The 26,609-nt window shown below is 35.1% G+C and overlaps 4 protein-coding genes across 4 annotated transcripts; all 4 read left to right on the forward strand.

The window, feature by feature from the left end:
• Positions 1 to 6,602: 6,602 nt before the first annotated feature.
• On the forward strand, positions 6,603 to 7,025 carry LOC117906973 (auxin-responsive protein SAUR68-like). The gene has a single exon (XM_034820270.1). It carries the CDS (start codon positions 6,603 to 6,605, stop codon positions 7,023 to 7,025), a length of 423 nt encoding a protein of 140 aa, XP_034676161.1.
• Positions 7,026 to 8,243: 1,218 nt separating this feature from the next.
• LOC117906974 (auxin-responsive protein SAUR62-like) lies at positions 8,244 to 8,642 on the forward strand. Its single transcript, XM_034820271.1, has one exon. The coding sequence runs from the start codon at positions 8,244 to 8,246 to the stop codon at positions 8,640 to 8,642; it is 399 nt and encodes a 132-aa protein (XP_034676162.1).
• A 7,472-nt stretch (positions 8,643 to 16,114) lies between these two features.
• On the forward strand, positions 16,115 to 18,892 carry LOC117907873 (lysine histidine transporter-like 8). The gene is made up of 5 exons (XM_034821543.1): positions 16,115 to 16,471; positions 16,561 to 16,697; positions 17,592 to 18,019; positions 18,106 to 18,237; positions 18,329 to 18,892. Exons 1-5 carry the CDS (start codon positions 16,128 to 16,130, stop codon positions 18,812 to 18,814), a joined length of 1,527 nt encoding a protein of 508 aa, XP_034677434.1. The 5' UTR covers positions 16,115 to 16,127; the 3' UTR covers positions 18,815 to 18,892.
• A 5,399-nt stretch (positions 18,893 to 24,291) lies between these two features.
• Positions 24,292 to 26,604, forward strand: LOC117907437 (lysine histidine transporter-like 8). Its single transcript, XM_034820973.1, has 4 exons — positions 24,292 to 24,791; positions 24,890 to 25,023; positions 25,140 to 25,699; positions 25,796 to 26,604. The coding sequence occupies exons 1-4, from the start codon at positions 24,424 to 24,426 to the stop codon at positions 26,279 to 26,281; spliced, it is 1,548 nt and encodes a 515-aa protein (XP_034676864.1). The 5' UTR covers positions 24,292 to 24,423; the 3' UTR covers positions 26,282 to 26,604.
• The last annotated feature ends 5 nt before the right edge of the window (positions 26,605 to 26,609 follow it).

Consider the following 26,609-nt stretch of genomic DNA (forward strand, 5'->3'; position numbering starts at 1 on the left):
TTTTAAAGAGAGAAATCTCCAAATGTATGTACCACATATCTTTAAGTCATGTTTTATAATTGTGGTAGTGGGGCCTGGGGCATGTGAGCTTAATTCAGTTGTCTTATGATTAACTCTCAACTACTTCTGCCCCAGTCCATCCTCGACACCATCTCTCTGGTTTTCCGTAACTTACATACAATATTCTCTTGGATGAATGTAAAGTGTGATTAAAGGGTCAAAGCTTGACCCTAATTGATATTCATCCATGTCAATATATAGTACATCAAGCAAACCTAATTAAGGGAAAACTGTGAGTTTAGGAAACAATCCTAAACAATAGCAACTGCTTTCCTAAACCTAATTAAGGGAAAACCGTGAGTTTAGGAAACAATCCTAAACAATGCCGTGAGTTTAGGAAACAATCCTAAACAATAGCAACTACTTTCCTAGAATATATCATAATATCTCAACACCCTCCCTCAAGTTGGAGCATGAGGTTCAAAAATGCCCAACTTGGCAAGAAGATAATCAAATTGTTTCTTTCCAAGAGCCTTTGTAAAAATATCCGCCAATTGTGTAACAGTAGGAACATATGACGGAGCAATCAAACCATCTGTTATCGCATCCCGGACAAAGTGACAATCAACCTCAATGTGTTTGGTGCGTTCATGAAATACTGGATTTTTGGCCATATGAAGGGCTGACTGACTATCACAAAAGAGCTTGATTGCCTTTGGGTGGTGCACACCCAAGCTCAGAAGCAACCCCTTCAACCATTTGAGCTCACAAGTAACTGCTGCCATAGCTCGGTATTCCGCTTCTGCGGACGAGCGGGAAACTGTGTGTTGCTTCTTTGTCTTCCAAGAAATAGGAGATTGCCCAAGAAACACAAGCCATTCGGACAAAGAGCGTCTAGTGACTGGACATGCTACCCAATCAGAATCACACCAACCCTGTAGGGACAGATCACTATCTGCACGTAACAAGATACCCTGACCCGGAGTACCTTTCAAATAACGAACGACTCTCAAAGCCGCCTCCCAATGCTCAATTCTAGGCTCCTGCATAAATTGAGATAATATATGAACCGAGTAGGCCAAATCTGGACGGGTCACTGCCAGATAAATGAGTCGACCTACTAATCTGCGATAGGACTCAGGATTCAACAAGAGCTCCCCATTTGCGAGTCCTAATCTGTGATTTTGCTCGATCGGGAAGCCACACGGCTTGGCTCCCAGTAATCCGGCCTCCGATACAATGTCAAGTGTGTACTTGCGTTGACACAAGAACAAACCAGCCGAACTCCTGGCCACCTCGATTCCCAGGAAATACTTCAAAACACCAAGATCTTTCATCTTAAAACAATCACTGAGATAGGCTTTAAAGGTCTTAAGTGCAGCGGAATCATTCCCAGAGATAATAAGATCGTCGACATACACTAGCACATTTATTTGAACATTGCCCTTAGTGTAAGTAAAAAGAGAATAATCAGAGTAAGATTGTAAGAAACCATATCCTTTAAGAGCCGTGACCAACTTGGCAAACCAACATCTCGGAGCCTGTTTCAACCCATAAAGTGATTTCCGTAACCTGCAAACCAAGTTCGGATCGGAACGCTCAAATCCTAGGGGTAGCTTCATATACACTTCCTCCTTAAGATCTCCATGCAAAAAGGCATTGTGAACATCCATCTGATGAAGTTCCCAATTTTTCGAAGCCGCAATAGCCAAGAAAGCACGCACCGTAGTCATTTTGGCAACTGGAGAAAATGTCTCATGATAATCAATACCGGCTTCTTGATGATTCCCCAAAACTACTAATCTGGATTTGAGCCTTTCAATATCACCGTTTGAGAAGTACTTGGTTCTGTAAACCCACTGACTTCCCAAAGCACGCTTACCCTTTGGAAGAGGTTCAAGAGTCCACGTACCATTGTCCTCCAAAGCCCGAATCTCCTCATGCATTGACTTTTGCCAACCAACATCTTTCATAGCCTCTTTAAATGACTTAGGATCATTGCTCGAAATAATAGCTGCAATAAACTTTCGATAATGTACAGAAAGATTGTCACAATTTATATAATGTGTTATGGGATAAGGAGTACCTGAGGGATGCTGTGGAGACGGAGTGGCGGGAGATGGACTTTCAGCAACCACCGTATGAGTAACAAAATCTCGTAATAGAACCGAAGGAAATTTATCCCTCATTCTCTTTCCCATAGGAGCAGACTGCCCATTGCTTGTATTGTCAAGCCCAAGTGAATCAAGCCCAACAGTGGGAACAACTTCCGGCCCAGGTGAAAGAGGCGCTGAAGAAGCCTCGGTGTGGGCCGACCCACCCTCCCTCAAGTTTAGATCTAGATCGGCATCAAAATGGGGCACCTGATCTTGGTGGGCTTGGGGTTCAGGTTGGATGAGGTTGGGATTTTGTGTTTGGGCTTGTGGGTTAGGCAAATCAGCATCATCATTGACAAAATCAGCAAAATCACTATCAATTTCAACATTTACCGTAGGCACAATGTTTTCCGGAATAATATTCACAGCACCCGGGTTACCAAACGGAAAAACATCCTCAAAAAACTTGACATCACGAGAAACAAATAATTCCTTGGTGTCCAAATCAAACAACTTCCACCCCTTCTTTCCAAACAGGTAACCCAAAAACACACATTTTCTACTTCGACTTGCAAATTTGTCACCTTTGGATTTTTGATCATGAGCAAAACTAAGACAACCAAAGGTGTGAATTGCCGCATATGAAGGAGGGGTGCCAAATAGGATTTCAAATGGTGTTTTATTGTGTAACAAAGAAGAGAGAGTGCGGTTTATTAAATGAGCAGCGGCAAGAACACTTTCGCCCCAAAAATAAATAGGCAATTTGCTTGAAAGCGTAATGCCCTCCCCACATTTTAAAATATGCTTGTGTTTTCTCTCACCTCCATTTTGTTGCGGAGTTCCCACACAAGAAGTTTGGAATAAAATGTCAGTTGTAGAAAAATAGTCAAGTAGGCATTTAAATTCCGTACCATTATCACTTTGAACAACTTTCACTGATTGAGAAAATTGTCGATCTACCATTGCAATAAAAGACATAAACATCCGAAAAACTTCTGTTTTATCGACCAACAAATAAATCCACACAGCTCTTGAGAAATCATCAACAATAGTTAAAAATAACGAGCTCCACAAGAAGAGACATGTTTATAAGAGCCCCACAAATCACAATGTATTTTCTCAAAAATTCTAGTTGCCTTATTGTCACTTAAAGGAAATTTGTCTCTAGGATGCTTAGCACGAAAACATATTTCACAAGCTTTGTTTAAACTACCCTTAAGATTGCTAACTGGAGGAAGTAACTTCACTACTTTCTCTGAAGGATGTCCCATCCTTTTGTGCCACAACTCCAAAGTGGATGCTGCGTTATGGACAGAAACATGTTGTACCGAATCACCTTCAGCTCCACCGAAGTAGTAAAGTCCATCTCGCCTAACTCCCGTTCCAATCAGCTCCTGGTGTGGTCCTGTATAGCACACATATAAGAGTTAAATTGGACAATACAATGTAAGTCATCAGTCAATTGTGAAACCGAAAGTAAATTGCAATTGAGTTTCGGCACATAAAGAACGTTTTTAAGAGTGATGTTATGCGACAAACGAACGGAACCGGATTGGGTCGCAACAACAGATTCACCATTAGGAAGGCCAACCGGACACTCAAACAACGCTATAGTATCAAATAACCAAGATAAATCACCGGTCACGTGATGAGTTGCCCCGGTGTCAATGATCCATGACTTCGTGTCAAACTTACCATTCAACCTGTCATCCGGAACGTGAGCATTACCAATTAAGCCCGCAAGAGCTTTCCATTGTTCGGGTGTGAAGAGTTGATCGATAGAACTTTTAGTAGAGGATGCTCCAACTGTGCTACTTGTCGCATTAGCACGAGCTGAACCACGCCCACGACCAGCCTGCTGACGACTACGTCCAGCACCCCCATCAGCCTTGTTTTGATCCAACCACCCCTCAGGATAACCCACTATTTCATAACAATTATTTTTGTCATGGCCATGCTTGTGACAGTGAGGACAAGCAACCAGGGACCAACAAGTTGAAGTCTCGTGCCCCGTTTTCTTGCAGTGGCTACACACAGGCCTCTCTGTTTTTCCTCGTCCTCTTCCAGCACCTGTACGGACAGCAAAGCCAAGGACCTCTGCTGGCTTGTCTTCTGTGACTGCCTTGGCGAGCCGCACACGCTCATCTTGTATCACCAGTTGGTACGCTCGATCAAGCGAAGGCAAGGGATCTTGAGAAAGGATATTGGTTCGTAATTGAGCGTACAAATCAGTGTTGAGTCCCATCAAGAAATCATGTAATTTTCCTTGTTCACGTCTTGCTTGGTGCAATGATGCGGCAGTACAAGACGAACAACAAGTGCAAGAAATTAGTGGTTCATGCTTAAATAATTCCTCCCATAATACATTCAATTTGCCATAGTAAGTTGTAACAGACATAGATTTCGGTTGCTCACACTTAGCAATTGAAGTCTTTAACTGTTGAATTCTTGGGCCATTAACCATAGCATATCGTTGCTTAAGATGCTCCCATAAGCGTTTTGCATCACGAAATTTAGATAGGGTACTCTTTACCTCGGGATCGATTGTGTTTGTAATCCAAGAAACCAACATTGCATTGACGGTGTTCCAATCAGATTGGGTATATGGAGGTTGTGGTCCGATGATAGTGCCTTCCAAAAATTCGAACTTGCGGCGTGCCTCCAATGCCAACTGAATATCGGAAGCCCAATCATCGTAATTGTCGCCGCGTAAGCGAGTGGGAGTGATGAAGTCACCTGGTCGGTCTCCTGTGCCGAGAAAAAAAGGTGAATTCATCTCCCTTTTAGGTGGCGGCAATGGTGGTTGTTCATCATCGCCGGCCATTGTTTTATTGTGTGTGCATGCCAGTGCTCTGATACCATGTAAAGTGTGATTAAAGGGTCAAAGCTTGACCCTAATTGATATTCATCCATGTCAATATATAGTACATCAAGCAAACCTAATTAAGGGAAAACTGTGAGTTTAGGAAACAATCCTAAACAATAGCAACTGTTTTCCTAAACCTAATTAAGGGAAAACCGTGAGTTTAGGAAACAATCCTAAACAATGCCGTGAGTTTAGGAAACAATTCTAAACAATAGCAACTACTTTCCTAAAATATATCATAATATCTTAACAATGAAGCAGCAAAATGAGTCCAAAATGTCATCTTCTGGATGTGTGTTAACATTTCAAGCAGTATGGTTAGTCTATACCAATATCATTCCATTTACGATCCGGAAAAATTATTGAGGTTATATATGGAAAGTGCATTCAAAAACGGTTTTTAAGAATTTTTTTTGAAATGTTTTATAGATAAAAATATGTTTGGGTATTTTTCTTATTTATATAATTATTTTTTGAAACTATTTTTAAAAAATAAGTGAAAATAATTAAAAAATACATTTTTTAAAAATACCCTATTATTTGTTTTCTGTTTCAAAAAATAAAAATCTATTATAAAAAATAATTATCAAATAGAAGCTTGAGTTCTAGAAACCTTTTGGCCTCTTTAAGTATGGAACATGCATGGATCCTATGCCTACATGGTTCATAAATATATATCCTTCACTTGTAGTCTAGCTTTTCAAACCTTGAAACTCCATGAGTTTAATTGGCAATTATCTGATGTTCATCAGATATTTAGTTAGTTAACTCCTCCAACTTAATGATTTTTTTGTTTTTGGAAAATAGAAAATTCTCAGACTGAAAATCAATTACTTGTTGATGTTTATGATATTGTGGGTAAGAGTTGGGTGAGAGACAGTAGACGAAACAGAACCCCCAATTAAAGAAATGTTACATGCAGGCTGATGAAGTGATTGCTGAACTAAAAGGAAACATGTTCACCTCCCTCATCATATCCCCACCAGAGTCACCACATGGTTTTGCTTCACATGGGCCTGCATAAAGCAAAGGAAAGAGAAACCTAAAATCTAGACACAAATTAAGGCTGTGTGAGCTACATTAATGCCATGAGCCTAGCTCATAAACATGACCAAATGGAATTATCCACTGGAAGAAGACATGCATTCATGCACATCCTCCTGGCAGAGCTGTCCCCTCCATAGTACCATCTTGGCCCTCTGATTTTTTACCTCCAACTTATTTGATAAGTTGATTTTTGAGATGGAGTTGGATGATTTCATTCACAAACAACAAATATATGTACATATATCTATATATATACATAGATCTTTGCGGTAAATATGTAGATATATAGAAGAGTTTACTGATAAAAATCTGGACACCATGGCCTGCGCATATGGCAACCATGAGCAGATTGCATGGCAATGTGCAGACATGCCCATCCCCCAAACCTTCTCTCTTGTACTCCAATCACATGGTTGTGCATCAAAATTAACCAGACACTAAGAAAACTATGCTTTATGTTGAGTATCGGTGCATCAAATATATAAACCCACTCCCTTCCTCCCTTCATATATTGCAATTGGTTCTTGGCATCATAGTCCATGCCTTAACGAAATATCATGATCATCAACCCCAGAATGCTCATCCAAACGGCAATGAAGTGGAGAAAGGCTAATTCAATGGGGAGAAGAAGGAGAAGAAGAATCTCACTGCCAAGAAGAAACAGGGATTCTAGTGATCGAAACTGCAAAATGGCAGTAGCCCATAAGGGTCATTTTGTGGTATACACAATTGACAAGAAAAGGTTTGTGGTTCCTTTGCGATATCTTAATCATAACATCTTGATGGAACTCTTCAAAATGTCAGAAGAAGAGTTCGGATTGCCAGCTGAAGGGCCTATTACGTTGCCATGCGATGCTGTGTTCATGGAATATGCTCTTTCTTTGGTGCAGCAATATGCTTATGAAGAATTGTTGCAGAAGGCTCCGCTCATTTCCATGGTAACTAGCCGCTGCTTGACACATTCTTTGAGCCCACAAAATCAGAAGAGCCAACTAGCACTTCTTCCTTGCTTCTAGATCATCAGCCATAAAACCCCCATTAGCATGCTTTATTGCTAGCTAACTCCGTGTATGTCACTAGAAAAAAACTCCAATTTTTAGCTTAATGTAGCTGTTATTTTACCATAAGGTTATGAGAAAAAAAAAACCAAATGAAAATCTGTAAAATAGTTTGTGATCACCACCCTTGTTTTATACTGATATTTAGATGAAAACCAGAAAATATAGAGATAAGTGTAAGTACAGATGTAGTTGGTTGTTGCTTTCTTCTTGACAGGCATTCATTGACAGCCACCAAATATTAATGCCTATGATGTGTGATAGTGATAGTTGTGTGTAGAATTTTCAAACATGTCAAATTGCTTCTAAATACTAAAAAAAGAAAAAGGAAAAAAAATTCAGTCTTTTCCTTTGAAAATTTTTGATTCATCACCCAAGTCCACAAATCCGAAACATTGCCGCCTGCAAAGTTTATCTCATTAGTACCATTTGCATGTGCATTCCATGTCATGTAGCCCTACGGCCCCTACCTCATCCTTCATTTTCAAAACTCAATTCACTAGTTTCCGAATTTGCATTCAACCTCACACCCTCAATCAAACTTCTGTAAAATTTTTGTACAAATAATTTACCAAAAGAAGAAGAAGAAGAAGAAGAAGAAGAAGAAGAAGAAGAGAGAAGAAGAAGAAGAAGAAGCTGAGGAAAATGAGTTTTCCTACTTCTCTATATTTTTCAATTTTTTTTCTTGACTCCAAAAAAAATAAAAAAAAGTTGGGGGGCTACTGGACTAAAATGGGGAAGAAGAAGAGGGAAAAAAGCATTGCCTCAATCCATGTTGCTGTTGCTTCACATGTATGAGAAGTATGAACCTTGAACCATTCCTCATTTATTTGAATTGCTTGTTGCTTCCATCACTCATTTTCTTCAGCCATCAGAAAAGTTTGTAGTGGAGCCAAAATTCAATACACCTATGAATCACTCGACCCCACCAAGAAATTTGATCGTGAACTCTCAATAAACTCCAAAACAAGCTCACTTCCAAAAACCCATGTCTCAAATCAGCACTCTGTTTAGCTTTATGTATAAGTTCCCAAGAAGTTGTATTCACTTCACAACCTCCCCTCCAAAAAACTCACTTCAAATTCCCCGTTTCTACTCTTTCCCCAAGTTTCAGAGAGAGTGAAGCTTAGCCCCACCCCCCAACCCACGATGATCAGCCCAAGAAAGCTCATGGCCATGGCGAGAAAGTGGCAGAAGATGGCAGGCATTGGAAGGAGAAGAGAGATCTCTCTACCCAATGCCAGAAACACTAGATTAGCTGATAAAGGTCATTTTGTGGTTTACTCCATGGATAAGCGAAGATTCATGGTGCCATTGGCGTATTTGAGTAGCAGCATTTTCATAGAGCTGTTGAGAATGTCTGAAGAAGAGTTTGGGCTGCCCGGAGACGGGCCTATCACTTTGCCTTTTGATGCTGCGACCATGGAGTATATGGTTTCAATGGTTGGAAGACACGTCTCTGAAGAGTTGGAGAAGGCTTTGCTTGTTTCATTGGCGAATACTACAAGTCTCTGCTTTGCAACTGCTTCTGTTTATGGAGGACTGAGGAGCAGAATCATTATTCAAGGATTGTAAACTCCCTGATTTCGAGGGGGCTTTTTTTTTTTTTTTTTCTTCTGAATTCTTAATACAATTTTGGATCAATTGTAAATCTTGTGATTTCTTGTAAAGAAACAATGCTCTGTTTTTCTTTTTATTTTCACGGTATGCTCCTTTGGATTTAACAATGAGTAGCAAACAGTACGAGTTTTAGACAATTATTGTACGAAGCACTTTTAGTCTTAAACGTATTGATAAAAATAAAAAGTTATTTGAAAAAATTTAGAAAATGATTTTTAAAATTATTTATAATATTTGATAAAAAAACAACATTTGATAAATTATACTTCTAAAAATATTTTCATAAAAAATATTTTTACTAAAAATATATTGAATAAAAATAATATCAAAAGCACTTTTAACATTTATAATTGTACTAAGGAGAAAAAGTAAATTAAATAAGTAAATAAGAAAATTAATTACTAGATTAAAAGTTCTTTATTATTTTTAGATTAGGAGAAAATATAAGTGTATTTTTAAAGCTAGAAAACTATTTAACTTTTTTTTTTATGTTTTGAGACAAAAAATCACTTTTAAGAATAATTTACAAATAAGTCCAAATTAACCATGGGAGGATATTATTCATTTAAATTGATTTATATGTTTTATATATGCCTCAAAATTTATTATAATTTTATTTTTGTATTGATTCTGAACCTAATTTTATTTTAACCTTCAATTACATGTGGTATTTTGACTCACTTTCCATTTAATTTTTAGTTTTTTTATTTTATATATTATTTTATTTTACTATTATTATTATTATTACTATTTTATTTCATTTTATTTTTATTTTTATTTTTATTTTTCTTTTCTTCCTTTTCTTTCTCCTCTCTTTTTTTATCTTCCCCAACCACCCCACCTACTCTCTCTCTCTCTCTCTCCTCCCCGTACCTCTCATTCCACAGCCATACCCTTATCCCCTCTATTTTTTGTTTTTTGTTATTATTTTTTTCCCTTTCTCCTTCTTCTTCCCCATTCTTCTTCATTTTTTTTTTCAGCACACACAGAGCCCCAATTTTTTTCTCTATTTTTTCTCCTCCCTTACTCCCACACGGCCAGTTCCCCATCTTCGGCTTCCCCATTTTTTTTCTTTTTTCTTCCGCTTCCTCCACTCTCCCCCTACACTCCACAACTCCCATTCCCAGCCGATTGCTCATCTCCCCAGCTCCTCTCTTCCATTTTTTTTTTCTTCCTCTTCCGAACTCCCACACACGCCAACGCCTAGATTTTTTTCCTTGTCCATTTTTTTTCTCCTTCTTCTTCTTCCACACAATGCCACACGCCCCCTCATTTTTTTCCTTCGTTCTATTTCTTTTTATTTCCCATTAAACCCATCTCCATATCCACGGCTGGGTTAGTCATGGCCCGCGAGCTTCCACGGGCAACGCCATTTTCGACGGTCGGCACACCCATTTTCCATTTTCCATTATCATTATTATTATTATTACTATTATTACTATTTTTTTCTCTATTTTTCTTCATTTGATTTTAATAGTAATTATTATTGAAATTGGGTTTGTACATTCATGTTTATTTATGTGCCTTATGTTGGGTTTTGTTAATTAGTATATAATTTAGGTTAATATGAAATTTGAGATAATTTATTGTTGGTGAATTTATTTAAATTAGTTAATTTAGATTAAATTAATTGATAATTTGTATGATTATGTTCATTTTAATTATTTAATTTGGATATAATATAATATTGTAATATATTTTGGATATGAGTTTATATATTAAATTGAGTTTATTTTAGTAGTGGGTTTAGGTTTACATACTTGAATTATGAGATATTAATTTTAGGCTAATTTGAAGTTTGAATTTTGGCTCAAATATTTGTTTTGAACTTGGTACATTTTTTGATATTTACATTTGAACTATTTTTGTTTTTGTATGAATCCATTTTGCAATTTTGTTGGTTAAGTCCGAATTTATGACACATGGAGGGAGCATAAAGTTTCATTGAAGAAATTGAGGTCGAAAAAGCTATAGGAATAAATTGAGCTTGTTGTAAGCTTATTTTGATATATATTTTATTTCATACTTTTATTTGATTTTATTTTTATTAGTTTTTATAAATATTTATTTGTATATATTTATTGAGTGTGTACAGAGAACAAATTAAAAATTTTGTTTAAATAAAATGAATAATTCATTAAATATGTTTTAATAAAATAATAATTTTAAAATATTCTTTTAATAAAATAATTTTTTTTATTAATAAAAATTCAGAAAATGCATTTAGAAAAATCCAAAAGCATTTTTTTTATATAGAATTTGAAAAATTGTTTTTAATAAAATCGTAAAAAAGTTTCTTTGTTTAATAAAAATTGTCAAAAAATTGTTTTTGTAAATAAAGTTGTGCCAATAATTAATTTTTAATAAAATTGTCCAAAAAAAATATTTTTTTAAATAAAATTCTTTGTTCTTAATTAAAATAGAATTAAAAGTAATTTTTAGAAATAAGAGATTGAAATTTTTTTCTTTTTAATTAAAAATTCTTTTGTAAATGAAGTTATTTTTTTAATTTGTATAAGTCATTTTTTTTAAATAAAAACAAATTGAAATACTTTTGTGCATAAAATTATAAAAATTCATTTTTTTTTAGTAAAAGCAAGTAAAAATAATTTTTATTTTCAAATTAAAATTTTGTAATAAATTATTCTGATATAATAAATGTAGAATACAAATGAAATTGAATCAAATCACTTCAAAAAAAATAAATAAACTATTTCCTTGTAAATAAATAAGTTGAAATCATTAATTCAATTTTTTTATTTAATAAAATCCTTTGAAATTTCATGTAAACTAATTTTTGCATAATTCTCTTATCATTTATTTTGTACATTCTTATAATTAGATTTCATCATTATTTTTGTTTATATTGATTTTTTTTTTTTGTATCAATTATTAATTAATTAATTGTCACAGTTTCCTTAATTTGTTTAGTAGAGATCCTATGTATACGGGCCTAGAGAAGTGTTATGATTTACCACCGTATCTTCCTAATAGGTAACTTGACCCGAACATAGAATCGATTTTTCACATACCTATTTTCCTTTAGGAGTTACATTTAGGGTTTTTATTTTTTAAAAAATAAAACAAAAATAAGTATCGACTTCAAATCTTTTTCAAAAAAATCAAATTTTCACCAAATAAATAAATGAAAGCGAGTCTTGTCGTCGAGTGGGGACTCACATGAAAAACGCAGGGGTCCACAAAATCCTAATTATTATTTATTGTTTTTATTTTAATTATTGCATAAAATATATTTATAGTAGACCAAGAAATATTTTGATATAAATTTATGTATATAATGCCTTATTAGCATTGACGAAACGGTGAAAAATAACAATAAATGTGAAGTTAAATTTGAAAAAATTGAGGATAAATATGTAAATTGGATGTAGAATATTTTTCATCATAATTTTGGGCCATGGTGGGTCGGCATTGGACCTTTCCAATTTGAACTGACCGAGCCCAATGGGCCTCCTAGAAGGTCGGTCCAAAACTTTTCCAAACTTTCATTTGAATATTAAAACTAATAAACAAGAAATATTGGAAAAAAGAATGAATGAATTCAATTTATACAATCTCCAAGTCTAAATAATCTTGTTTTTTATTTTCGTCAAACACATAGATAAATCATTTAATAATAACAAGAACATCCGGATGATCCCCAAAAATGGAAAGCACCGTTGTAACGCGTCATCCCCATCTACATCCTTCCCTATTTATTTAAATCTATTGTAATCCTTATTAAAAAAAATCATTTTTTAATTTTTTATTTTAATTATATTCATAATAAATATAACTTATAAATATATAAATATTATTTTAAATTTTTGTAACTTGATTTTTTTAAAAAAAATTTATGTGTCAAAAAAGGAAAAATGAAAAAGATTAAACTAACTCAAAGCTAAGACTTGAAACCGAAACTAAAATCATAATATTTAAAACATAATATTAGTATTAGTATTGTAAATATTTCATTAATTATAAAATAGTTACGTGGAGGGTGCCATTTATAAGTGATTTATTTAATTATTTTAGTAAATATTGAAAGTCAATATGAGGTAGTTGGCATTTAGGGTGGGGTTTATTTCTCCAAGTCTGAGTGAAGATGACGTGGGCATGGCCACTTGCTTTTTTATTTTATTTTATTTTATTTCAATGTAAATATTTTCGAAGGGAAAGAAAAAGACGTGACGCCGTTAAGAAAAATAATTACAATGTGATAGAGGATTAGGAGAGTAGGGGTGTTTTTAATTAGTTCTGTTTAGCAAGCGTGGAACTACGTTTTCTTTCATTCATTATTTATTTTCCAGCTTTTCCAGAAGCTTCCAGTGATCAAACTGGGCTCCACACGCCATCATGTGGTCACGGGTCTCACACCTCACCCTTCACCCTTCACGTGCCTCATCAACTTTTGAACCATTCATCTCTCCATTTTATTTATGAAAAATGAAAGGAAATATCCAATCGACAAACAAATAGGGTATGTTTGGTTTCAAAGAAAATTTACTGGAAAATAAAGAAAAAAAAATATAAAAAATAGAAAAAAATGGATAAATTATTTTTATTTATTATTTCAAACTCATTATATTTATTTTAATTCATCAAATATATGAAAGATTAAATAATTTTAAAATATAAAATTTTATTTAATTTTTTAAATATTTTTCATAAAATAATCAAACATGATTTTTTTTTTTCATTCTTTTATATTTTTTGGAAACCAAACTGTGGACCACGGCAAGCTGCATGTCTAATAAAATGACTCAAGGGTCAATCAGGGATTCAGGGGTCAATTTACTACCTACTCCGAGCCCACACGCGTGACCCCATTTTTGCATGGCTACCTTTGGGTGATATGTCATCTCCCATTTCTTAGTCTTTGATTTTGAAAATAATTTTCTAAACTTTAGTTTTTCAAATAATTTTAACTTTTCAAATTTTCATTCTTAGATTTTTTTATTATTAGGTCCCAAAAATCCATTTTCCAATAAAATTTGTTGCATTTTTCTTTCTGACAAGCATCATTTCACATTTTATTTGATTTTTAAAATATTTTGAAACAAACATGAATTTAATTTTGTAATTCCAAGTAATGTAATTTATGAAATTGATTCATACAAAAATAAATCGGGTTTTGATAGGGTCCAACATGTATGATTTTCTCATTGATTGATTTATTGATATGTTGTATTGATTTGCCTCACTCTATGACATGCATACGATTATTTTATGTTCGTTCATTAACCTTTATTTTTCGTGAAGCAGTCAATTCATTACTTATGTACACTCTTTGTCTTTTTTGTTCATTTGATTATTTTTTATTGATATTCTTTTGGTATTTATGTTTGATCAATCAATTGTTATATTTGATTCATTTTATTTAATAGAGACCCGTTTTATGGGCTTAAAAAGGGTGTTACAGTTTTTACTGTACATTCCCAATAAATAACCTGACCCTCGAGTCCAGATTTGGTTTTTTGCAGAACCATTTTTTTCCAAATAAGGAGTCATACTTAAGTTTTTTTTTTTTCTTTAAAAATAAAACAAAATAAGTGATTAATCCAAATCATTTTCTAAAAAATAAAAATCATTTTTCAAAATAAAAAGCAAGTTGTAAATGGGAAATGCATATGCGGGATCCACACAAACATAATCATAAGTTCATTTCACGATTATTTTTAATTAATCGGGATTACTTTTTAATAGGAAATGAGATAAATAAGAAACAAACAAAACTCACACGTCCCATTTCATTTGTTGTAGTCAATACATTAGATTGTGGACCATGATTTGATGACAATCGATATTATTTGAGAAGTTGTCCTAAGCTTTGAAGTTTGAAGTAGATTCTCTGTGTTCATGAGTCCCAAAAGTCCACCCAAGTGATTAGTATATAACAGACAATACTAAATTTAGAAGTTTAAAATACTTGTATGACAAAATATGCCAAGAAAAGCAACATATTAATTCCGTTACCGCGTTACGTGATCAGTAGTGACTTGGTAACCAGAAGTGAATTCAGTTGTGGTAGGTAGGCAAATTTTGATTGATTTTTCCTGTTGTCTTTTCAAAAATCAGTTAGCCATTATTTTTAATTGTTTTCCCGCCGCAGAAGTCTTGGTGCCGTTGCAACAAAGTCAATCGTTCCATAGAAATTTAATGTTGCTTGATTTCGACATTGACCACATAAAATACGATACCCTTAAAATCAGCTCACTCACCTCCCAAATGTGCAGTTGCAGTTTCACTGTTGATTCTCATATTTTGATATCAAAATATAAACAACCTGATGCCTAACGTGACACCATTGTTGCTTTCAAAAGCTCCCTTCTCCCTTGGGCATTTCTAAAAGTTGGATTTAGAGAAACATCTGAAAGTCTTCATGTCACGGGCCAATCTTTATTTGTCCATTTTTGTTTTAGTTGGGTTAATCAGTTTAATAAAGTTTTTATGGATCACAATAACAGTTTAAGTATTAATATGTACAGAACGATGGATAGTGATTTTAGGGTTTTATCTTATTCATATTATTATAATGCATTTGATTTTGATTTTAAAAAATATTTTATTATTTTTAATATTTAAATAATAAAAATTTTCTAAATGTTAAAAAAAATTAAAAGCACTTTATAGTATTATTGTCAGACTTTTAATTGATAATTTAAAAAATGAATAAGATGCTTGACAAAATTTATAAAATAATTTTTAAAAATTCAAAAAATCATTTGTAATATTTCATAGAAAAAATTTGATCGGTGATTATATCAAAATCAATTTTGGAGAAAACATTTCTATTAAAACAATATTAAAAACATTCTTAATTTTTGGAATATTAACTTAAGAAATTATAAAAAAAAAAATTAATAATATTTTTTACAAGGAAGATTGTTTTAAAAGAAGTTACAAATATAAAAAATCCTGTTAAAGGGTTGGGAGATGGGTGCAATTATTCTTGAAAACTGAACTCAAACCCGTGTTCATTTTCGTGGATGTTATGGTATTTATTATCCTGATTTCTGTATGACACTTCATTGTGGCATGACCCATAGGAATTAATGTAAATCATTTCAACACAATTCTCATAAATATTTTCAGAGGGAATAGCTCAGAAATGCAACTTTATGGTCAAAATGAACTGTCCCCTACTTGGAAAATCCAAAAAATAAGATCCAGTTCCCATTTATTATTTTAACTTGTTCTGAAATTTCTTCCCCTCCAAGACTTTTCCATATCAATCAGTCAAACTGCCATATCAATAATTCCTTAGATGCCGGTCTGTAAAAGTTGTCCACCCCCAGAGAGTTTATTCCAAGCTCTTGCATGAAGCAAAAAGCCATATATATTGAAGTTTAGGCCCCTAAGGCTGGTGCGTGTGAAGAAGAAGCTATGGGTGAGGTAGTTGAAGAGAGTAATAATATTATTACTCTACTGAGACTAGAGATGGAGTCGCCGGCGGCGGAGGAGCAGGAGCTGGTAGTGTCGGCGCCACCCATGCAGTTGCAGGATAATTCACCATATTTGTCGGGGAAACCACTGCTGTTAGTAGAACACCCAGATGTTACTAAGAGAAGAGGAGGGACTCATTCTTTGACTCCCTTCTTCACACCATTGGGCAGCCCAATAAGAAGGGCTATACAGATGACCAAGTTTGATCCTCAGGATGCATGGCTTCCCATTACTGAATCCAGAAATGGAAACGCCTTCTACGCTGCCTTTCATACTCTTTGCTCCGGGATTGGGATTCAAGCCCTTGTCCTTCCTGTTTCCTTCACCATTCTTGGCTGGTAAGAAATTTTCTATTTTTTTTCATAATAAAAATTCTGATTTTGGCTAGAAATGCTGATGTATATGTGTATATTTTTTCCTTGAGCAGGACATGGGGAGTAATATGCTTGACAATAGCATTTGTATGGCAGATGTATACACTGTGGTTGTTGGTGAAGCTGCATGACTCCCCTGAAACTGGGGTACGTTACAGCAGATACCTCCACATCTGCCAGGCTACTTTTGGTAAAGATCTTTCCCACCTCCTACCGCATAGCATATTATCCTACCCAGGGATAGATCATAAGCATGTAAAAATGAAAGAAAAATTCGAAATTTTGACCAAGTACTTACAAATTTTCTATGTGCATAGTCAAATAAGTAGATGGGTAATTTAAAGGTACTAGATCCCACCAGTATTGGTACCCATGAATGATACTTTTGCAGCTGGCACACATTTTTTCTTCCAACGTATTTAATATTTATTGAGAGTCACCATCAAAACCATGGTATCCATGCACCAACTCAACAGTAGATCATGATGTCAAGGGTAGTGCCATTTTTACAAGAATTCGGGGTTATATTGCCCTTCCCCCAAACAAGCAAGCATATTGTTAGGGTCTTAGAGTTCCAATGTAGTAGCATGGCCCGTGCCACGACGCCATGGACAAGACTTAAAGGGAGTCAGCTTTCATGCCATGAATACCAAAGACTCTAGGCTCTATGTTGTATGTATGGTGTGCAAGTTAAGCCTCTTTGATTCTTGCCCATAGGGTTGCCACAGAACTCTAGGGCTATGACAATATGTCTTGAATATCTTTTGAGTTTATTATTAAAAGTAACATTTTTTTTAATTAATCTGAAATCACATTTTAAACATATAGTTTTTTTTTTATTAAAATTAAAAGCCACAACTTCAAAATCAATGCATAATTTTAAAATACAATTTGTAAAGTAATATTGAAACCACAATTTTAAATTACGATTTTAATTTTTTTTATTTAAAAAACGATGAAGTATAAGAATCATTTTGAATACATGTTTTAAAATAAATCCCAAAGTTACAATTTTTATGGCCATAAGGACATTTTGAACCAACGTGACTTGACAAGCATATGATCAACATTTTGAATTTTGCAGGCAACAAACTTGGGAAGCTGATGGCCCTCTTTCCAATAATGTACCTCTCCGGAGGCACATGCGTGGCGTTGATCATCGTGGGTGGCTCAACCCTGAAGCTTTTCTTCCAGATCATATGCGGCCACGGCTGCAATGCGAAGCCACTCACCACCGTGGAATGGTACTTGGTCTTTACATGCGCTGCTGTGCTTCTATCTCAGCTCCCCAACTTGAACTCCATCGCTGGGGTCTCATTGATTGGCGCTGCCACAGCCATTGGGTACTGTACAATAATGTGGCTCGTGGCTGTCACTGAGGGCAGGCTTGAAGGCGTGTCATACGACCCAGTGAGACCAGTTGAAAATGTGGCTTTGATTTTTGGGGTTCTGAACGCCCTTGGGATCATCGCTTTTGCTTTCAGGGGCCACAACCTTATACTTGAAATCCAGGTATATATAATACAACATAAAACTGAAGATAATGCATGGAAAATGTGGGTTATTGTATTGAGTTTTCCGAATATATTTTTATGCAGGCGACCATGCCATCAAGTGAAAAGCGTACAACCTACGTGCCAATGTGGAGAGGGGTGAAAGTAGCGTATTTAATCATAGCATTGTGTTTATTTCCCCTTGCAATAGGAGGATACTGGGCTTATGGCCAAAAGGTATATATAAACCCTATTTTTCCAATATCATTTGAGGGTATTTCTTAAAGGTTAAACCTCATTTTTAAGGATTTAATTTGATTTGTTTCAGATACCTGAAAATGGTGGCATGCTGACGGCAATTTACTCGTACCATGGGCGAGACACTTCCCAATTTGTTCTAGCACTGACAAGCTTACTAGTCATAATCAACTCTGTGAGCTCGTTCCAAATCTACGGTATGCCGATGTTCGACGACATGGAGTCCAAGTATACCAAGAGGAAAAACAAGCCATGCCCATGGTGGCTCCGGGCATTGTTCCGAACCATGTTCGGATACGGGTGCTTCTTTGTGGCTGTAGCCATACCATTCTTGGGAAGCTTTGCAGGCCTCACAGGAGGCGTTGCAGTGCCAGTGACCTTTGCATATCCATGTTTCCTATGGCTGAAGATAAAGAAGCCCAAGAAGTACAGCATGATGTGGGTTCTGAACTGGGTTCTGGGAGCTTCAGGCATGGTGTTGAGTGTTGTACTGATAGCTGCTGGGGTTTATGTTGTGATTGATACTGGTATTAAGGTGAGCTTTTTCAAGCCCTAGTACTAGGAAAAACCAGTAGTCTCATGGGAGGAAGAAATTAAGCTAATTAATTAACTGGATTTTAAGGCTTTGATCTTTGTCAAGTTGTAATGCTGTGTGTATATCCTCTACTTGTGTATATGTGTGCAAATAATTGTTACAGCTGCCACTTTATCATATAGTTGATTTAAAGAGGTCTAATGAAGGGAAAATTAATTTGGATACTTTATGAGGATAAAATTATTTTAAATTAATATGATTTTTAAAAAATTGATGATAATAGATTCTGGTGAAGTGAAATCTACATTCTTAAAGAACCTTTCAAAGTAGTGGTGGAACCAGAAATGGAGGTAGGGGCACAAATAGAAGAGTTCTTTCATGGGACAATTGACAAGAAGTGAGGAGACAACGGTACCTAGTCTAATGAAAAGCTTGCTTTTCCTTTATATTAGTGTAATGAAAAACTTGCTTTTTCTTTATATATGAGGTACTGTGGTATTTAGTCTAATGAAAAGCTTGTCTTCCCTTTGTACATAAGCTAACAAAAGCAATCCCATCCCTTCATTTTATTTTTCCGAGGGACAACATATATATGCCTCCCTCCCCTGGGCCTACTGCTAAACCGATCTAATAATTCTTTGCTTTTTTTTTTTTTTTTTGAAAGAATTCACCTCCGAGTCATTTTTACTATTTGTTGAAGTTTTAATCCAAATAAACGTAATATATATTATCAATTAATGTAATGCATTGTAATTGACACTTTTTGAGTTAAGTTGGTTATTTAGTATATATAATATCTTAATTGAAAATGCCAGTGTAGAGAGAGAGAGTGTTAGGACCACCATCAAAGTAAGCTTAATAAACATGATGAGTGAGTCCATTGCCCACCTACTTAAATCATTTAAGCTAAAGTAATAGACAAACACCATTTAAGGTTTTTCTCAAATGGTCCTCCCTTCACCCCATTGATGGCTCTGAAGTGAAAAGCAATTGCACCATGTTCAAAAGCCAGATTGGATGGGATTTGGGTGTTTAAAAGAAGGCATATCTGGGCTATAATATATCATGGTAGATTAGTAGCTAGGTATGAGTTATTCTTATTTTATTACACTGAGAATGTTAAAGTTCAAGGTCTATCCGATTAGTTTGCAGGAGTTTAAAGGGGTCATAACCCCTAAAATTTTCTTTTATTTACTAAATAACGTGTTTATCCTTATTATATTTTTAACTCTTTTATAATTTAGAATTTTATTTTATAAAATGGTAGAAAAGTCGGGGTGCAATTGCAATTGAGAGAGGAAAAGTCTTCACTATTGTAATTCTTTTATTTGATTAATAAATTCACATAATAATATATTGATTTTCGAACTATGTTAAAAATCCATTGCCTTTTTCTTTATACAAAGAGTGATATTAATCAAAAGTGATATTAAAAAGTATATAATGGTGGCTCACGACTTCTTTTTCTCCTTGGAAATAAAATAAAAACCAGGGGCCCTACTGCCATCTTTTTGACTGGGAACATGGCAACAAGGTCCAAAGCAGTAAAGTGCACGCCGGCCCTTGTTTCACATCACTTTAATATTATTATTATTATTTTTTTTTTGGGTTTTTTGATGTCTCCTTCTATTTTCTTGATGAGGTTTCATTGTCAGAATAAGAATTTTTTTTTTTTTAAAAAAAAAAAAGAAACAAAAAAATTCACAGAAGGAATATGCCCCGGTAGTTGAGATCAACCGATTACTGTGCATGATGATCTTCACAACTGTTGATTACCTTTTAAGGTTTTGTTTGGGTGGGGATTTAAAATAGGGTCATACTTTGACTCTTTAATCAATCATCCTTTTTAAATTAAACCTTTCAAATCAATCGCATCCAAATACATGAATCTTAGAATTGGTAATGTCATGTTATATACATTGTCTAATTAAAATATTCAGTGAATGAGATGTAATTGAGATGCTTGGGTTGTGTTTATCCGGTTAAATTAGTCTAAATTTCTCATAATTTTTTACTTATTAGTGGTTAAAATTATTTCTTTGCTTTGGTACGTATTAAGTAATCAAAAGATTCAAAATAAAGTAGGAAATCTCGGTGACTTTATCATATTTGATGAAAAATAAGGTTTTCGGATTACCTTTTTTTTTTTTAATGTTTAAAAATCTCAATCAGTTGTTTTAATAATCAATTTTTTTTACTGTAAGTCGTGAATGAAACTAAAAATAGAAGAACTATTTTTTTTCTATAGTATAATTGTATAAGAGTTTTGACCTTTATTTTCATGGAGAAAACTCACTTTTTTTTTGGAAAATAATTATGTTCTTTCATATTTTCTTCGAAAGAAATAATGATCAAAATAAAAAACATATTCATTTAAAATTTTTTTTTATCAAATACTTTTATAACTTTCAAAAACTACTGCCTATTTTTATTTAAAGGTTGTGTCAATTCACTTAAATAGGTATGACAATGGAGTAGGTTAGGGACGAGTCTTTCCCATCCCAATCCCGTCCCATTTATTAAAAATAATTTTCATCTTCGTCCTATTAAAAAAAATTCAAAAGGGCGAGGTGAGACTGGTACACAAATTTCTCATGCCCATTCCATCCCATTTATTTTTTATTTTTGGAATTTATTTTTATAAAAAAAACTTTTTTTAATTACATTAAAATAAGTATATTTTATTGAAAAATATTTTTTTATCATTATTATATATATATATATATATAATAGGAAAATAAAATTTAAAAAAAACTAATTTTTAAAATTAATTTTATGTATAATCAAGGTGGAGGCCAAGAAAAGACAATGTCCAAATCTACCCTAAATCCGATCATAACCCATTTATTTAAATTTCAATATATCCTATTAGAAATGAAAAAATGTCCATTACCATCCTTATACTCGAACTTCCAATCCTAGCTCCAACAATATTAGAGAAACTACTCCCTATTTTTGTCGGATCTAACTCCAACAATATCCAAGAATCGTGGCTGTGGGACGCTCACCGCCACTACCGACTCCCAAGTGTCGTTTTGCGCAAGGCATAAGTGTGCAAGAGCCATATAGTCTTGTTAGTTTGACCCTAGGATACCAAATGGACACAAAACCAAGCACTATACATGTAGCTTATAAGTATTAATTGCAATAAACATTAAGTACCTTAATTGACACAATTGTTACGAGACTAAAATGTTTATCTTTAAGACTCATTAAAGTATGACAACTGTTATGAGTCGATAATCATCAACATTAAGGAGGGTAATATATAATCAAATGCACCTAAAAAGACGTTATACTTAAGCAAGAATAAATAGTCACTCTTGACTACAAGAAATGTATGTTGTCATTTTTCCAAAAAGTCTATCTTACTCAAGCTTTCACTCTTTTATTTAAGTTTCGAAGGGGTGTACTTGAACAATCTATCTCGAAGGTTGGTCGGAGGTTGATCGGAGGTTGGTCGGACTTTACCCTTATTGACCGTGCAACAACAGTGGCTTCAATCAAACTTTGGTGTTGACTCAACTTTTCTTCAATATGTGAGGAGAAAATGGAAAGCCCCGGACAAACATGTCAAGACATAGACCCCAAAAAACTTGCTTTTTAAAAAGAAGATAGTGATTGAACAAGAAAATTGGAAGAGAAATTTCTCTTGTAAATTAAATCCACAAGCATTCTTCGCTTCATAATCGAACTCATAAAAATTCTACCCACGTTACTTACAATTTAGTCAGTCCACTTCTATTCCCCTTTTTATAAAAATAATAATAATAATATCTTATGGGCAGTCACCAAACCTAAGTATTTTTAAGATAGTTCTACCAAATTTATAATTTAGGAAGAAAAAAGAAAACCTCTATCTACTGAGGGAACTTTATGATATAAAGTCTAAAGATCACGTAATTAAGGATTCACTTGTTTCAAGATTTGAAGTTGATAAAAATTGCTTTCATTTTCTACCTTTTACTGACACCAACCATCTTTTCCCAGAACATGCATGCAATTATTTGTTTTGTTTGTATACCACAAAAAAAAAAAAAAATTATATCCACAATGATCGCTTTTTCTAAAGCATGCAATTATTTATCTTTTTCTTTTGTTGTTTTTTTTTTTTTTTGAAATATTTTTTTCTTTTAACCATTTAAATATCAACCATGCAGTATCTTCTCAACTAGTGGTATGTCAGTTCTTGATTATTTTTTTTAAAAAAAAGAGAGAGAGAGAGAAGAGAAGAGATCATCCCAAGGGGAGGCTCTACAAAACTTTCCACAGAGAAAGGCGACTCCTTTTGTTCCACTTCCAAATAGAAAACGAAACCCTTTTCTTGAAGGAAAGTGAGCACTCACCACCATACACATCTTCATCAACAACTCCCCATTTGTCTATATTGGAACATTACATTATACATCAAATTAAGTGGTCTCTCTTTAATGCAATGCCTCCTAAACCAGAAAAAAGGGGGAAAAAAAACGGAAAGAAAAAGGCAATTTGAATAAGAAAAAGGCATGTATAGAAGAAAGGAAGAAAAACATAAGGGGAAATTGGGAAAGTTTGGACAGCTGTTAATATATGATGGGGAATGACGTAGTTGAAAGGTGATCTCACCAACCTCCATGCACACCACCTAGTCATGTGATTTAAGTGTACTTGGTCTCTCTATTATTTTTCTTCTTGTCTCTTAACTTTTTAGAAACGTGAATAATTCGGCTAAGAGTCCGTCTATTTACTTGACCCAAGAAGCAAGTCGCTAGTTTCCAATTTAGACACGAGGAGGGACCAGAGGTTGACCCACCTTAGTTTCTAGTCTATTCTTCTCCAAAAATAAATAATAAAAAATTAAAAAAAGAAAGAAAGAAAGAAAGAAAAACCCAAATGTGTTCTTGCAGCTAGTCCATGTTTATTTCATCGAGTCTTTTGTGCACTAGAATATCACTTAAATTGCAAATTGCAAGGTTTGATATTTTTGTTTGGCTTCCATACACTTTGGTTTTAATTTGATCTCTTTTGTTTTTAGAAAATAAAAAAACAAAACAAAAAAACGGTTGGATAATTATATACCAATAAACTAAATAAAATAAAATAAAATTCCTTCATGTGATTTTTTCGAAGTTGATAATCAAGAATAAGATGTGAATGAGTTGTAGATCTCAATTTCCCATTATTGAACTTGTTCAAAATAATTTAATTATTAAAAAATTTCATGTTTTTGTTTTTGTTTTTAACCTTTTAAAATCAAATTTGAAACATAAAAAAGGTGTTGAAACATCATTTTTAAAAACTATTTTCAAAAAATGTTATTTTCTTGTTTTCCTTTTTTATTTTTTTTTATTTTTTTTACTTTTCACTCATCTTCGTGGTGGCTGCCACATCAAACCATGTCCAATTAAAACCAATTGTGATGAACACCATATAATAAACAGCTAGCAGCCAGCATGGGTCAGTCAAAGATCCAGCTTTTTTGTCTACCCCACCATTAAACCTACTCAGCTTCCAAAGCCATCGCCTCCAAAAACACCTCTCTATATGTACCTCACCGATCTACACCAATCTCCTCCAAAAATCTCTTACCATAGAGACTATCCAGCAATTGTTCTATTCTATTACACTAGACAGTTAGGTGTGTTGTCCAGATGGGTGAGGTGGTTGAGGTGAAGTTGAGCCCGGTGCAGCCCTCGGGACCTCTAGTGGTGTCGGTACCTCCGTTTCAGCTCCATTCTCCGTCCATGAGTCGGTCGCCGCTGATCGGTGGGGTCCCGAAAAGCCCATTAACTTCACGGATTCTGACTCCATTGGCGAGCCCCATGAAGAAGGCGATTGCAAGCATGCAAGGGTTCTTGGAAGAAGTTGGCCACCTCACCAAGCTTGACCAGCAAGATGCATGGCTTCCCATCACTGAGTCGAGAGATGGTAACGCGTACTACTCGGCGTTTCACTCGTTGAGTTCCGGGATTGGAGTCCAAGCCCTTGTGCTTCCCTTGGCTTTCACTACACTTGGCTGGTGAGTTTGATGAAAATCTAAAACTAGAGGTACCGAATCAACAAACGGGTCAAATTTAAATTTTTCGTTCTAATTCTGCGATATTGAATTGGTTTCAGGATCTGGGGAATTCTTTGTCTGTCGCTGGCTTTTGGATGGCAGCTCTATACTCTATGGTTGTTGATCCAGTTGCACGAGTCGGCTTCCGGAACACGGTACAGCAGATACCTCCGACTTTCCATGGCTGCTTTTGGTAAGCATGCATGCATTATTGCTCTGATATATTATATAAGATGGCAGCTCTACGCTCAATGGTTGTTTCTTTTAGCTAATGGTTTATGGGGATCGATGATCCAAACCGCTGATCAGGTGAAAAGCTGGGGAAGCTGCTGGCACTATTTCCAACCATGTATCTATCAGGAGGCACCTGCGTCACTCTCGTGATTATCGGTGGAGGGACCATGAAAATATTTTTCCAAATAGTCTGTGACTCCAACTGTAATGTGAACCCGTTGACAACCATAGAGTGGTACATCGTCTTCACCTGCTCCGCCGTCATCCTCGCTCAGCTTCCAAACTTGAACTCCATCGCCGGCATCTCACTCATCGGTTCATTCTCGGCCGTCACCTATTGCACTGTGATATGGGTGGTGTCCGTTATCAAAGACAGGCCACATGGCGTGTCTTATGACCCAGTGAAGCCCACATCGGATGTGGCTAGGCTCTGCGGCATCCTGAATGCGCTTGGGATAATCGCATTTGCCTTCAGAGGCCACAACCTTGTGCTCGAAATACAGGGGACGATGCCATCAAGCGCAAAGCATCCGTCACGGAAGCCAATGTGGAGTGGCGTCAAGTTCGCTTATTTAATCATAGCGATGAGCTTGTTTCCACTTGCAGTAGGAGGCTATTGGGCTTATGGAAACTTGGTAAGCGCTAAACACTTTAAAACCCAGTTATCTTTTCTTCTTGGGTCTACAAAACCCAGGGGTTTTGGGGCTAATGAATGAAGCTTTAAATGGCAGATAAAAGAAGATGGGATGTTCGCGGCATTGTACAACTACCATGGACACGACACATCAAGAATTATTCTGGGTTTAACAAGCCTGCTCATCGTGATCAACAGCCTGACCTCGTTCCAGATATATGCAATGCCAGCATTCGACAACCTGGAGTTTAGGTATATTAGCAGCAGAAACCAACCGTGCCCATGGTGGCTCCGCTCAGGGTTCCGGGCCTTCTTTGGATGCCTTGTTTTCTTCATAGCTGTGGCGCTTCCGTTCTTGCCAAGTTTGGCAGGACTGATCGGAGGGGTTGCATTACCAGTCACTTTCGCATATCCTTGTTTCATGTGGATACAGATTAAACAACCCCAGAAATATAGTGTAATCTGGTACGTTAATTGGGGATTGGGATGCATGGGGATGGTTTTAAGTGTCCTATTGGTCACCGGAGCAGTATGGAGCATCGTGACCATGGGCATTGAAATCCACTTCTTCAAGCCCAAGTAGTAGAAGCAAAAAGACCCCGAATCTCTGATCTGAACCTGGGCTCCGGATATATATATATATTTGAAGCAACTGACCAGTGTATTCCTTGGCAAGGACCAAAGCATAGCCACGGAGGTGAAGGAGACAGCAGTAGCAAGAAGGGTTTGATGTCTGAGACCAGCCTATGCAAATTGGCTTAATTGAAATGTGTTTGTATATCAACATCTAATATTAAAATGTTTGCTAAATAAAGCAGACTGCAGAACTGATGTGCTGGTGCTGTGGTGCATCAGCAGCAACATATTTTCATTAAAAAAATGTGCATCACCCAGCAGTGTTTGATCTCCTC

This window comes from Vitis riparia, chromosome 18 (assembly GCF_004353265.1).
Source record: "Vitis riparia cultivar Riparia Gloire de Montpellier isolate 1030 chromosome 18, EGFV_Vit.rip_1.0, whole genome shotgun sequence".
Taxonomy (NCBI): Eukaryota; Viridiplantae; Streptophyta; class Magnoliopsida; order Vitales; family Vitaceae; genus Vitis; species Vitis riparia.

Bases quoted from the DNA above. Each gene is read 5' to 3' on its own strand.
- LOC117906973 (XM_034820270.1), top strand. From the start codon at position 6,603: ATGAAGTGGAGAAAGGCTAATTCAATGGGGAGAAGAAGGAGAAGAAGA.
- LOC117907437 (XM_034820973.1), top strand. From the start codon at position 24,424: ATGGGTGAGGTGGTTGAGGTGAAGTTGAGCCCGGTGCAGCCCTCGGGA. The intron at 24,792-24,889 runs GTGAGTTTGATG...AATTGGTTTCAG, and splicing joins GCTTTCACTACACTTGGCTG to GATCTGGGGAATTCTTTGTC. The intron at 25,700-25,795 runs GTAAGCGCTAAA...TTTAAATGGCAG, and splicing joins ATTGGGCTTATGGAAACTTG to ATAAAAGAAGATGGGATGTT.
- LOC117906974 (XM_034820271.1), top strand. From the start codon at position 8,244: ATGGCGAGAAAGTGGCAGAAGATGGCAGGCATTGGAAGGAGAAGAGAG.
- LOC117907873 (XM_034821543.1), top strand. From the start codon at position 16,128: ATGGAGTCGCCGGCGGCGGAGGAGCAGGAGCTGGTAGTGTCGGCGCCA. The intron at 16,698-17,591 runs GTAAAGATCTTT...TGAATTTTGCAG, and splicing joins CATCTGCCAGGCTACTTTTG to GCAACAAACTTGGGAAGCTG. The intron at 18,238-18,328 runs GTATATATAAAC...GATTTGTTTCAG, and splicing joins ACTGGGCTTATGGCCAAAAG to ATACCTGAAAATGGTGGCAT.